The sequence below is a fragment of the Paramisgurnus dabryanus genome, chromosome 11, assembly GCF_030506205.2.
Source record: "Paramisgurnus dabryanus chromosome 11, PD_genome_1.1, whole genome shotgun sequence".
Classification (NCBI taxonomy): domain Eukaryota; kingdom Metazoa; phylum Chordata; class Actinopteri; order Cypriniformes; family Cobitidae; genus Paramisgurnus; species Paramisgurnus dabryanus.
Window position 1 is genome coordinate 23,068,218 of NC_133347.1, and position 15,186 is coordinate 23,083,403.

At 37.6% G+C, this 15,186-nt stretch overlaps 1 protein-coding gene across 1 annotated transcript in view; it reads right to left on the reverse strand.

Moving 5' to 3' along the window:
- Nucleotides 1-15,186, reverse strand: part of slc15a4 (solute carrier family 15 member 4) — a 72,602-nt gene that overhangs the window by 12,312 nt on the left and 45,104 nt on the right. The window contains exon 8 of the mRNA XM_065260053.2: nucleotides 11,949-12,107. Coding sequence (XP_065116125.1) covers nucleotides 11,949-12,107 — 159 coding nt within the window. The remainder of the gene's footprint in view (nucleotides 1-11,948; nucleotides 12,108-15,186) is intronic.

A 15,186-nucleotide genomic window follows, 5' to 3' on the forward strand; every position in this document is an offset into this window, starting at 1 on the left:
ACATTGATTTCAATCTTTGACATATTTTCACCAAATATATATATTTTTTGAGTCCGAGTCAAGACCGAGACCAGAGAAGGTTGAGTCCAAGGCAAGACCGAGTACACATAAGACTTTTGAACAATACTGTATATTTGAAAATTTAAATGAATAAATAAATGTTATTATGGTATTGTGTAAATGATTAAAAAAATTGAAACAAACGCACTCCGTCCGAGGTGCAAGTCAAAAAGAATAAATCCAAATATATAACAAAAAATAGTGACTGCACACTTACTTGCAAAAATTATTTATTAGAACCAACGTTTCGGCAAATAGCCTTCGTCAAGGTATGTGTTCGCTCAGAGTGAAGCGAGCTTAAATACAGCCATACACAGGTGCATACAATTATTCTCAATTCGAAACAATCAGTTAATCAAGCTAAAATTGTGTAAATGATTATCACCAACCACATATTAATTTCTCTTCTAAGATATAAATCAAGAATAAAATATAAATAATACAGGTAAAAGTCATGGCAGTGCTAAAACCTCGCCCCAGTCTGATGCGCGCAAAAAATCACCAATCACTGTTTGTGTCAATCTTACATCAGTTTAAAGAAACAGTAATGTATATTTTAAAAGGGACTCGTGTGGACTCGAGAATAAGTCCGATTCCAAATGTATTAGAGTACGAGTCGAGACCGAGTCAAAATGCTCACGACTCCATGACAAGATCAAGACCATTAAAATATGGTCTCAAGACCGAGTCTCGAGTACTAAAACACTGGTTCTTTACTGTACGTTATTTAGGATGATTTTATGTAGAAAATTGTGATTGCAAAAAAATGACTTTAGCTGGATTTTTATAGACACACCTTGTACCTTTTTGTTACTGGGATGTTTCCTTTTTAAAAGGTCCTAATATGTACAATTTAGGTTGCCATGTGCTGCATTACCACCTTGGTTGTGCATTATTTTCGAATAATCAATTATTCCTTACATATGTGACCCGTCACGGAAACCAGGGACTCAAGTCGGCAGCACAAGTTTCGAGAAAATGAGAAACAAAGTTTTTTTTTCGAAATTTGTGATTTTCGTTTTATTGCAGAATCTGTTAATTGAGATCACGAAGAAGCCTCTCCATGTTTGAGATAGCAGTTTTTGTATATTTTAAAGCGTACATTTTGCGGTTAAAATAGGCTTGTTTTTCCGGAGATTCTAGCGTGCAGCGGGGGGCGTCATTGTCTGTGTGTATATTTACATACTGTATAAGCTTGTGTTTTCGCCTCCGCCCACAAAGGGAACAGCGTGACTACTAAATAAGGATAGTTCGCCCAAAAATGAAAATAATGTAATTAATGACTCACCCTTATGTCGTTCTAAACTCGGAAGACCTCCGTTCATCTTCGGAACACAGTTTAAGATGTTTTATCGTTAGATTTAGTCCGAGAGCTTTCCCCTTCATTGAAAATCTATGTATGGTTTCCATGTCCAGAAAGTTAATAAAAACATCATCAAAGTAGTCCATGTGACATCAGTGGGTCAGTAAGATTGTGTTGATGCATCGAAAATACAGTTTGGTCCAAAAATAGCAGAATTACGACTTTATTCAGCATTGTCTTCTCTTCCGGCTCGAGCGTGAAGTCACGTGACTGTAGTGACGCGCTGCCCTGTTCCTCAGACATGTTTGCTAAGTTTTTTTTTTTTTTCAAACTTATAGCCTGCGTCTCCCCAGACTGTAAAGCTCGGGCGCACAAAACAAAAGAAAAATAAAAGAAGCTGGGGCGGAACAAATAACAGTCAGCCGCATCGTACGTCAGCCGCGTCACTGACTTTATGCGGCGCCGCAGTCGGATGACGTCAAAGTACCGCGAGAGCTCTTCAAGAAATCTTACGGAGTAGTTTAATTTCGACTCGCTCTCGCGGTACTTTGACGTCATCTGTATGTCAGTTCTTGCAGCGCAGCATGAGTCCAAACACACAGAAGTTACACAGATATAGTTGTATTCTTCATATAATTGGCTACATGTTTTGTCTATCAATATTTTCCATGAAGTCATTGGCTGATGGAGGAACGAGCGACCCATTGGTAACCTCTCTTAAGGATGTCACGTTTTCGACGGCGCTGTTTGGATGATCTATTATACTACTTCCCTATTTTAAATACAAACTTTGAAGGCGGGTTCATGTGTTTAACGGAATGTAAGCTCATATACCCTTACATGTTACGATTTAAATAGTCTTCAGATTATATATTATATTGTATTACCAGACATTCATGCGAAATCTGATGTAAACAATCTATATTTCACGGATTATACGCATTTGTGGACAAATATGGACATTGGATAATCTGAAACAGACTGGATTCGACTTGTGATCCCCACAAAGGTAAAAGAGTCATGTTTATTTTTGCGGGTTGTCATTTGGTCATAAAATACTACATATGATGCTAGAACATCTCAAAAAGGGTTTTACAGGGGGCATGGCTTATCTAAATGAGATGTAAATGAGCCCTATTGTCTCCCCCAGCTGAAAAGAAGAGTCCCTTTCGTCTCGATTTACTCGGTTTGAGTATTTCTGAGTTCCTATATTCAAATGGCCACAACTTCTCCAAATCTTATCAGATTTCCATGTGTTACACATCGTTGGAAAGCTTAGAAACTGCACTTTCAGAATCTGTGAATAACTCAAAATGCCCAGATCCGACTTGTGTCCCTACTTTCCGTGACTGGTCACATATGTACTTTAGAGGTACCAATATGTACCTTTTAGGTACAAAAGTGTACTTTTTGATAAGGTACTGTCCCAGTGACAACTTTTGTACCTTCATGTAGGCTACCTTTTATTCTGAGAGTGCAGGCTAACAAATATCCAAGCAATTGAAGAGTTTATACACAATTTAGTTTTTTTTTCACAATCTTAACTCTTTTCCCACCATTGATGAGTTATTAACTTCTTACACTCTGAGGCTATTTTGGGGATTTCCGCCTGGATTTGGCCTACCCAATTTCAAAAGCTTCCCATACCCACATGCAGTGGTGCACATACAAAAGTTTGGTATCATTTTACAGGAAACCCTTTGAAATTACATAAAACACTGTTAAAAGTGGTCAACATGGTTGTATGTGTTGTCAGTCCTCTAATAAACACAAAAATAATTAGGCGCTTTTTGATGTTTTTTTTCTAAAGTCTATATTTAAAAGTGTATAACTCTGGCCCTGAGTGGTAACGAAACCTACAGACAGTTTTGTTTGATTCCAGCAATTGCCAGCTTACAGAGGAAAAAGGAATTTTTTCTCTATCATAATAAATGCAAAAGTTATTTTACTCCAACTGAAGGGAGGAATAATACCCTTTTTGTATTAAATTTCTGCCTAAAAATCTTTGAAGTGCTCCCATAACCACATACAGTGGAATAAATGCAATATCTTTATATCATTTTAAAGAAAACCCTTTGAAGTTACATAAAAAGCTGCTGTTTGTGACAAATATTGTTATTTATGTTGTTTTTCATATGATGAAACACCAAATTGTCTTTTTTTATGTTGTAAACACTGTCTTTGATAGTGTATAACTCTGGTTCTGTGTGTTCTAGCAGACTGCAGACAGTTCTGGTTGTTAGCAGCAGCAAACAGTAAACACCCAAAAAAAGAATGAACTCTTTAGCATGTCGCATTCAAAAGTTATTCTCATTTTACTGAAGGGTGTGAAAATACATTTTTCATATAAATATTAATTTTTTGTTTTGCACATATAATAAATAGCAAGGGATTATTAATTAACACAACCAAAGAAAATGCTGTGAATGGACTCATTCTTTAGAGTAGGACCTAAAATAAAAGATGGTGTATCATTTGTGGCTATCTGTGCTATCTGAGGCAGTTCACACTCAAGTTTCCCATATGTTTACAAAAGACCATATTTTATCTCATTATTCATTCGACGATTGTTGAATATGTGATAATAATAGAACAAAAATAACGATGTAGCCTTATTCCTGAGAATGAGAGCTTTCATTTGATATAAGACTTGCCTATGTTGGTCATACTTGAAAAATATGAAATACGTGAATATTAAAATCATATAAAAAATTGTGGGGGGTGATAGTGTCAATTAAGTGTTAATAACTTTCTTACAGTAAAAGATATCTCAAAGTGATGCATATCTGCAGAAAGTAGAGACTCTAAGCTTTCAAACAGTATCTCATATGTGGTACTGGGTCCATGATAGACCATTACAAATTACAGGAATATTTTATATTAAGTCAAAATAAGATAATTCTGGACCCGGTACAGGGTCCCAGAGTTAAAGAAGTTAAGGGAAAAAAAATTGCACAAAAAAAAACGTGTTTTTGATTAATTTATATGGTAATATGTAATACTGCAATTATCCACTAGTTGGAAACTTACCCAATTTATGAAAAAATGAAGCAAAATAGTTATTTACTAATTTAAAACTCTGTGTATGTTTTGATAATCATTCTGAATGTGATCTCTAACAAAAATCCTTCACAAAAATGCAATTATTTCTGCTTTTTGCACAAACTTTTTTTTTGGGGGGGGGGGTAAGAAAAATACCTATATTTAAGAGTTTAAAAGCAGAGAAAAATGAAACGTTTTTCCCCCCATTTTGTGTGTGTGTTTATTGTTTGTTTGAAAGCAAAGGGTCTGTTCTTTGATTTGATATATTTGTATGTTTATATATTTTTACAAGAACATTTTCCTGGAAAGGCATTTTGAGAAACTTTTGTGAAAATCACAAAAAATGCTAGGGGGCAACTTTAAAAAAAAAGGCAGACAGGGAATGAGTTAACAATATGCTTAAGTTTAAATGCATATGATTGTGTAAATTCATTGTGTAATTTCAAACTGTAATATATTCTGTTCGTTTTTGACTGGTAGTGTATGGGTAAAATGATGCACACTCGTTAGTCCCTTTACTGGTAATTTACTGGTAAATTGCAGTTAACAGATCATGTGTGAACAGAACCTTTCCGGTAAATCAGTGCTGCCAATTTACCAGAGAGGTTGTAAGATTACCAGTAATTTACCAGTTAGCGCTATGTGTGAACACAAAAATATAGATTACCGGTATTTAGAACGGACGACGTCAGACCGCGCTGACAGCTTCGGGCCAATCAGAACATTCAAAACAAATGACGAGTTTATCCCCGCACTGTTTACGGACTTTTCCACACACATGCTGATTAAAAGTCTTGCACACCTGAAGTTTACCTCCACATTTCTTCACCAAAGTTGTTTAAAACAGCTTACCATCTAAATAGCCGACGTCCTTAGTACGCCCTCTGTGAAGCCTAATGTGCAAACAGTACTGTTGTTTAAGACGCATTTTCGGTTTGACGTCACCTAATGCAATGTTGTAAGGTCATGAGCAACTTCGCAACCGTCAGCGTTTACCACAGACGTGAAAACAACAAAATACGGATCATGGATATGAACGACGTGGTTTGTTTACAAATACAACACCGAGCTCGCCGCGCACCACAGGTAACTTCCGCTTTCTCAACGAATTTACCGGTATTTTGATTCTGATGTGTGAATGATGTCTTACTGGTAAAAAGACAGAATGTCACTGCGTGTGTGAACAGCACATTTTTGTATTCACTGGTAAATTCATTCTGGTAAATTCATGGTAATTTTCCAGAATTACTGTCCGAAAGAGGCTATTGTGAAGGATGTTGATGTAAGGGCTTAAAAGTGGCTGATTCTGTCAATATGTGGATGAAGCTTCACCAGCATCACTTTTGATAATTATTATAAATAAATGGGGGAACAGAATTCAATGGCAAAGACTCACCATAACAAATATAACATATGCGGCACATTCATAAATATATTTTCCCCATTTAAAGTCCTTAAACACTTCTTCATACTGAGAGATAATAAAGTACTCTTTACATGTTTTGAAAACACTAAGGTCAATCACTACACAACAAAGAAGAAAATCACTGCAAGAGTACCACAAGCTCCACTCAAAACATGAAATAAAACCCAGACTGAATTTTCTTTCATTTGATGATACTTGTCTGACATAATCCACTGCAGGGAAATGTAACTAAAATGAATAAAATATTTAACAATAAAGACTTGTTCAAGAAATCAAAGGTTCAGCATAAAAGACTTTTTTAATAGAACATTTCCATTCTTTGTCTCCGTCCTCTATCATTTTCTACCCATGTTCTTTTGTTGGCACACCTTTGAAAGACATCTTTCTTTGCTTTTGTCATATTCAGTGAACGCACTTCTCCAAGACTCTTGCCCTTGATTAAAACACTGACATTTCTGTAAGTGCCAGATACCGATTCTAGACCAGGAAGCGTGGGTCATGTCTGCAGACCCTGTGGCACTTCACATGGTTTTAAGCTGACCTGAGACCAGAAAGACTTTTCACCTTTAGGGAAAAAAAATAAAAACGAAGGCTCCCTGAGAGGGCAGAGAAAAGATTTGAAAGAATTAATTTTACCAACACCGTGAGCCAAAACCGAGCCTGGTGACACCTCTGGTACTGCAGATAATATAACAGACAGGAGAAAACATTTCTTATCAAGTACTTATCAAAGTCCCCTTCACAAGTTGGCCAAAAGTAATAAAAGTTTGGGGAAGCAGAGCTAAAGAAAGGTTGTTATAAAGGTTACATTTACAACACTCATATAACATCAGCTTTTCTACTTAAACCAGATTGGAAATCACACAGATAGCACTTCTGTTGCCTTGAGTTCCTAAAGCAAAATCCACACTACAAAAATTGAAGTTGGATGAACAACAACTTGTCACAGCAGCTATGAAAAAATTTCAAGTGCAATGCGCAACAGCCAATAACACTGCTTGAGAACAAATGCGCAAAATAAGTGGAGCAAACAAATCCAATAATCTTCCCATCCATCTACGCTTTTCATGTTTTTTTTCTGTTCCATGCACAAAAATGGTGCTCGTTAACATGTTAACATTTACCTTTTATAGGGCGTAGACAACAAACAAAAATTCAACAATTTGCGTGAAAAGATTACATACAATACAACAATACAAGTCAATGCAGAGATGCGAAAAGACGCAAATTCCGAGAATGAAGCGAATCGGGCGTTATTCACGCACTATTCTCTTAAACGCGCATTTGCACATGAAAATTTGCATGACACAAAGTTAAATTCCAGAAGCAATCTAGAGCGAGGAACGCAATGCTCCGCGTTTGGTGTGTATCCAACATTACATTGCAAAGAATTGTGTGAGAACAATATCTGAGATTGGAGAAGACAATGATGTTGTAATTGACACAGCTAGCTTGCAACTAGCAGTGTAACATGCACTAAAAACACAACACAAAAACCAAGTATTCGAACGTGTGATTCAGTCTTGCAGTGCAAGCTCCGTTCAAACGAAACAGATTGTGGATATCCAAGCAAGCGGAAGGTAATAAGTCTCTTTGAGTTTACTTCTATCTGTCTTCTGCCTTTAAGCATGCCAAATGCAGCACAGGATTAGCGCAGCTTTACACCTGCTAGCCTGTGGGTCGGCGGGAGCTCTCTGGTGTCTTTGTGCTGATAAGTGATCAGGACCTGATCCAGTGACGATTCACCGGCTGTAGCTGTTAGACCTGCGGGCCGATGGCCTTCAGCTTTAAAGACCTTCACCAAGCGCTGGAGGATTTAAAGGAGTTAGAGAGCATGTCTAACTCATCCTCGCGCACAAGTTGGATTTGCCCGTTTTCCAGGAGGATGAACACATTTACGAAAATAAGTGCGAGAGAGTTTGTTATGGAGCTGAATGATTTGTAATCAGGGCCTGTGGCTTGCGATTAATACCTGGGCGCTCGATCCCGCATAAGCTGGAGTCTGTTTGTGCATCTGAGGGCATGCCACAGGCTTAGATGGTGTAGGTGTGTACGCACACTTTTAAAGTTTTCTCTGTTCAATACTGCATAATTCGCTCTCTCTCTTCATTTCCTGCAGAGTCCAGCGCCATAGGAAAAAAGGAGAGAGAACTGTAATGGAGCAACCAGCAGAGATAAAGAATAACATTATGCTGGTGGCCAAAAAACACATACAGAAAAACAACACAAAGCTAGTCCAATTGTTCCTGTTGTTCAACATAAATGCATAAATGGACACACCTGGGCCTCTAAGTTAAATTCAACGTGTGTTATAGTATGTATATATGTTTATTTTCTTTTTTTGTTAGAGAGGAATTGATAGGAACATAAGAGCCATGGCTGTGAATAGGAGCCTTGGTGATTATATGGGCAACGTGAATTCACTTACTGAGAAAATCACTTTTTGTCCTTTCAACTAACCTTACCTATAAAAGTGGCACCTTTAAACAAATGAGAATAGAAACGTGTCATATAATTCAAATTAAAGCCCACTCTAATAACCCAAAGATGCTTGCCAAACAAATCATGCATGGAGGGACAGATTTACACGCGTACGCGCTCTCTCGCTCCCGCCATTAGCAGAACTGTCTCGCACCTGTCTGGGCCCGCTGTATTAATGGGAACTGAGGTAGTTTGTGGGTAAACTGTTCATTTACTTCAGATACACTGAATGGGTGGGTGTACATCTGGACCATTGAACTGCCATTGCGATGGGAATCGCATCCATCTATTGTCTCCTTTGTGTTACTTACCGTCTCCACCGAGACAGATTTACAAACCGTTTGTGCTGTTAGCCTGACAAGGCCGTTCATTAGTATGCACATTCTTAAAATGAGATCTGGCACTCGGGTACGCAAAACTTTTCTTGGCACTTTAATCAAAGTTTGCATGAAATAAAAAGCCAATGTGCTAAAAAACATGAAACTAAAATTGTGTCATTTGTATTTCTCAATAAAATCAGGACTTTTTGAGTGAATCAAATTTAAAAGTATGAGTGGACGAAACATGCTAGGTTATTATTGGTTTATATTTTATTCCGTCTGTGGGGGCGTGATGCTGTCAGCACAAAAGCCATTTCAGAAGTGGATAGTTATTACCTTTTAATAAAAGATTTTGAAAACAAGCATTTTGCCTAGAAAACAGCATGCACTGATGTAAACAAAGTAAACAGTGTCCATTTTGATAACATTACAAAACTTTAAACATTTAAAAATAAAATATCAAAAAAATTGGTATCTTAAATGGCAAAATGAAATAGAGAAAACTTGCTCAAAGGTTTGCAATACAGCATTTAACAGTCTCTTCAGAAAAAACGTGATTATGTAATCACATGATTCAATGCATCATCAGCCAAAGTCTGCATATTTATAAGGGGGGCGCATTTTTTTAAATACGCCGCATTTTCCCTGCATAAATTGCAGATTTCTGCTCACAAAATATGAGGGGCTTGCATGATTTCATAATCCCCACATTTTCGTAGCAAAAAGTCATATATATCCTAGCAGAAAGTTGAAAAATGTTGCATTTACTTCACACATGCGCTGCCATGTCCCCTGTTGTCATGGGAATTTTATGAAGTGACGTAATTACGCGATGTGAACATCAATGAAAAGCTGCAAAAGCTGCAAACATTTTGGCAAGTTCCCACAATTTTGACAAGTTCCCGCAATTTCATCACAAACAATTGCATAAATATCCCGCATTTTTAAGAAAACATGCCGCAAGATCAAGGATTTTTGCCCGCAACAATCACAAAAAAACTCAGGGTTTTTCTGGAAGGACTGATGTAATATGTATGTCTCAGTGTATAATAACTGTTGCATAGTGCACTAGATGTATAGACGGTTTCATCGAATGCACGTGCGTTGTCGCAGTTACGCGCCTGAGCAGAAGTGAACTTCTGGTTTGTATTTATTTATCGGTCTGGCTAGTGGCTTAACTGATCTCTGAAACAAATACCTTGTCGAAAATAAAATGTTTTGGTTTGCTAAAGACGAGGAGACGACGTTCATGAATCACAGCTATGCGGAGAGGTTTGGCAGCAGGCAAGAATTCAAGGACATTGTATAGTTAACACTGTATACATTCATTTTACACAGTAATCTTAGCTTAGTGTAAAAGTTGATATGCGTTAGATATGTGAACAAAGGTAATTTACTTGTCAATTATTTCCCTTATTATCATAAATAAAATACTGTAAGGACTCTGTTGTTATTGAAACCGTCTATAAGCACTAGGGCTGCACGATTTGGGTAATTTTTCCCATTGCGGTTATTCATGCTAATATTGCGATGTGCGATTGCGATTATAATAAATGGTATCATGAGTCAACTTGATGGGTTTTAAGGAAAATCCACACACAGTTTAGTGATAATGCTAAAATGTGTATTTGTAAAACTAGAAATGTTTTCGTATTGCCACGTGATGTAGCAACTGCTCAGTGTCAGTAATCCTAAATCCAAAATACTGCCATACAACAGACGTAGAGTTTTTTTTTCGCTACCAGATCACTGTCAACCTCCTCTGCATCCATCTTCGCTCTGGTATTTCCGCGCTGCGCACACACAAGTGACGACGCACACCACACATGTGCATGCCACACATGCACTACCTTTTTTGTTCGTTTTTCTTTCTTTTTTTTAAACAGCAAGGAAAATCATCAAACTGTTATCAGAAAGTTGGTGTTAACAAGTCCACACATGGATTTATTTAATATAATTGCAACATTTTGCTGTCATATAATTGCACAGGCTGACATTGCGATTGCGATAAGATTAATTGTGCAGCACTAATAAGCACAATAAATAGCCTTCTAAGTAGATAAAAGCTTCTGGACAAAGGTAAAAACTACAAAACATGGTAGACTCACTGCAACAATCCACAGCACTGCGATTGTTTGTTTACAAAGTTTGTATCTTGTCTTGCTTACAGCAACAGACGTAATATTGATCATCAATCATTCGGTGAACTAACGAAACTCAAATAAACAAATACACTCGGGCATACACGTGCAAACAATGGGCACTCATCCCTTGGGTTTAGTTATAGATGACTGCACTTGAGCTTGTGTGTGTGCACGTGCACATGTAACACCCACACATCATCTATCAAACCCATGGCCCGCGCAGACACGCACTCCGCACAAGAGCTTTAAAGTGCTGAGCACTCTTTAACTCACCGTAATTACAATAAATCTGAATGGTGATCAGGGACCATCTTTCATCTACACCGAACATTAAACTGGTCAATTGGGTTATTTGAACTTCATTCAGCTTGTGCTGGCATTGAATCACTTGGCTCCTAAAGATCCAAACTGCCATCTTGGTTTCTAACAAATTGCTTCGTGTCTGGGCAATATGGTGTGTTGGCACTCGATTACCATAATGAATACAATATTGATAGAAAATTGAATGAAAGGTGCCAGTCCAAACAATCTTCAAACCTCCTTCATTACAGCTCAAATCAGCATTTGGTCACACAAGCAAGGACAATGAAAATACATGTTTACTTGTCAACATAAATGGGAAAATACCAATTATTTTTTATGCTTTAATTTAAAATTACTATAAACTAATCTTCCTCCAAATCCTAAATCTTAACTGTAGCAGTATTTTTACAGTATTGTGTACAGCAGTGGTTCTTAAACTGGCAGCTGCAGATGGCCCCAGCATGGCTGTTGTATGACATTTTATTTAAATACAGAATATTTAGTGAAGTTAAACCATATATTTATATTAGGCATGCAAGGTAATTTGCATCTTGTCAGTAAAGCCCGTTCCTTGATTAGTAAATCACCATTACCTGCTATTCAGATGGAGCAGCATTTACTACACAAAGCCGTAGTTCACTGACCAGCTGGGCAATATCGCATACATATCACAGGTAAGTCCGTTGTAATTAATGCGAAATTGCCACGACTGTCTGTGAACTACAGCTTTGTGTAGTAAATGCTGCTCCATCTGAATAGCAGGTGATGCCGAATTACTTCTAATCACGGAATCGGGTTCACTGATAAGATGCGCAATGACAATCACATGCAAATTTTCGCGCAACCCTCATTTATCTAATAAGTCTTACCAAAGTCTGTGTGTGAGGACATCCAGCCAATGACTCTAAGAGAGACCAATGCAAGAAGTCCAGATCCCACGAATGAGCCGATGCCAGAGAAGAAGAAGAACAAGCCCATTATAGCGCTTTGCATAGAGCGCGGCGCCTCAGAGTACGCAAACTCCAAACCTACAAACACAAGCAGTTGCAGAAATCAATGATCAACATTTTAAATACATGATCAAAACCTCAAATGCACTACAAGGAACTACATAAACAATACAGAAAAGCAGTAACATGATTTGGTGGACGACAAGATTAAAAAATGACACATCAACAGCAAATTCATTTTTAAAGCTTCGCTGCATACAAATACAAGTGCGCATATACATAAAGGAAAAATTACTAAACTGACTAAATTGTCCCAGCTGAAAGCTAAATGTTGTTTATATGCATATGCTGTCAGGATTGTTTTAGCAGCTGATTCACTAAAGAAATTATGCAAATTAGAAAAACTAAACATCCTGAAGACCAGTTCTGCGTGCAATACCCCGTTCCTCCATTATCTGAATTACAACTACAGTTAACAGATAATGTGCACAGTAATCTCATTTAGACTAAAACTCTATCATCACATACTTTTCCGCGAACAGTGTTGATTGTCCCAGGCAAACAGCACAGACTTTTGAGGTATAATAAACCATGTGCATAAAAAGAAGGCGCATTTGCTTGTAAACGCATGCTAATGACTTGTTATGACTATAGCAGCGCTGAACCACCATATATAGTACCTGGTTAAGATAAAATACCCATGTTTTTGCACTGAAACTGCTGAATAAATTCACCCCACAGTGTAACACAGACAACAAAACCTCTTCATAGACATCCTGCCAAAACGTGGCATTAAAGCACCACAGCACGTCTGAAGGTGGTGTGTCCTTACACACGTAACGCTCAGCTGAAGGCCTGGCAGCAAAATGATTTAGAAACACCTACTCCAGTGCCAAAATCAGCACCCGTCTCAAAATATTTACTGAGAGAGAGAGAGAGAAAGAGAAAGAAAGAGAGGGAAAGAAAAAGAGATGGAGAGAAAGAGACAGAAAAGGAGGGGAAATTATAGTGCTGAGTTGGGGAAATCAAAGATAAAGTAGTTCAGGAGAGATAGAGGATGAATAAAGGATGTAGAAGAAGAAGATCAAATCGCTATCTTTGACCCCGAGTGGTGGCTGCCTGCTGGCTGACATTGATAATTTCATGGCGCCTCAAACTTGTCATTTTTAAAATTATGGCTTGTGGGCACAACTGTCAGACTCGTTTACTGAGCCCGGTTAGGCCATGAATCTTCTCAGTGATAGATAGATAGATACAGAGAGAAAGGAGAGAGCAGGACTATAACAGCTGAGAAGAAGAGGGAGGGATGCGACAAACACAGCAAAGGAGAAAGCTTCTAATCCCGTCCCACAATCCCACGCTGGTGCCCTCACAGAAGCCTGCGCTGAAAGCAACACGCATCATTAGGAGACGTGAGAAGGGAAGGGGCGGAAGAAAAAAAATCGAAGCGATAGAGATGTGGAGGAACGTGTCTGCTCTATTACAGTGTTTACAGCTGTCTTCAGGTACGGTTGACCTTTTCCAAGTGTTGTATGTGTCAGCGAGACTGTGTCTGCAGTGCCAGACGTTTAAAGCTTGAAGGGATGCAGAAATGCTATTAATACAGCACCAGCCATTAAAATCTATACAGACTGTAAATATATGGAGAGTTCAGATGCAAAACCCTCTAAGTGCGTCTGCCATGTTATCTTGTAAATTCGATTTTTTTAAGTAATTTTCATTTAATGCCAATTAAAAATATTATTAGTCAGTACTTGAAATGCCTTTTTTTATAAACGTCACATCATTGGTATTTAACACATTTGACTGTCTGTCTCTGCAAAACCCTCTAAATGCATGCAAAAATCTACTAAAAAAGTCCTTAATCACTCTTTACTGTCCTTTGAATAAAGTTAAAAGGCTCAAAAATTAACAATATCCTTATATATTCGGTACAGTAAACCTCCATATCATGATCTCATTGTTAATATATCTTATTTTTGACTGTTTAGCAGCTTTTGCATCTGATCTGTTTAAATAAATCCTAAAACATTTGACTTTCGTTTTGAAAAAGATCTTTGATTTACTAAGTTTAGTCATTTATACTGGGCTTTTTACACCTGATCACTTCACATGCCCTACTAACGCACACCTAACCGGTCAAATGTCTTAAAATAACCACCAGAGCAATATCTTAGCAATGTCTGTGGTAATTGTGGTTTAAGAAAAATAATTGACACCTTTAAATAATTTTAAAATAATTAAATATGTTAGGAATAATTGACAAAGGGCTTTTGAATTATTTGAAAATAATGCACACCCAATGTGGTAAATACACCACGGGTGTACATTATGTAAGGAATTATTGACGACGGGCTGTTGAATTATAAGAAAATAATGCACACCCAAGGTGGTAATGCGGCACGACGCAAAGTGGAGTTACACCGTGGGTCTGCATCATTTTGGAATAATTCAAAGGAATGGAGTCAATTATTCTGTATAAGCTCATGTCTCCACCTGCATAAGAAGCAATGTAATAATATTTTCATAAAATGAAAAAATTCTCAATACATGGAGTAGTTTAATATGTTTATTATGGTTTGTTTAAATAACTTAAAATGTGTTGGATGATACGGCTGACAGTGTCGGACCGCGTGAAGCTCGACCTGTTGCCATAAACAAGTCCATTAACTCTTTCACCGCCAGCGTTTTTAAAAAAAGTTGCCAGCCAGCGCCAGCGTTTTTCATGATTTTCACCAAAGTTGAATGCCTTCCAGAAAATGTTCTTCTTTAAATATATAAACATACAATATACCAAATGAAAGAACAGACCCTCTGCTTTCAAACAAAAAAAAACGTTTCATCCTACCTTTAGTGGTTCTTTTGCAATCAGCTTTTGAATATGGGTAGGTTTTTGCAAAAACACCATATTTTGAGCAAAAAGCAGAGATAATTCCATTTTTATGACGGACTTTTCATAGAGATCCCATTCAGAGCGATCTTTAAAACAGACACGGACATGCAGCAGCTTGCCATAGGGCAATACTTCCGGTTTTAAAAAGTTGCGGAAGGGCGTCACCTGGTGGATAATAGCGGTATTGCGGAAAGACGGAAATCTCGTCATTGGCGGGGAAGCGTTTTCTCTTAATTGACGAGATATCTCGTCAATGGCGGGGAA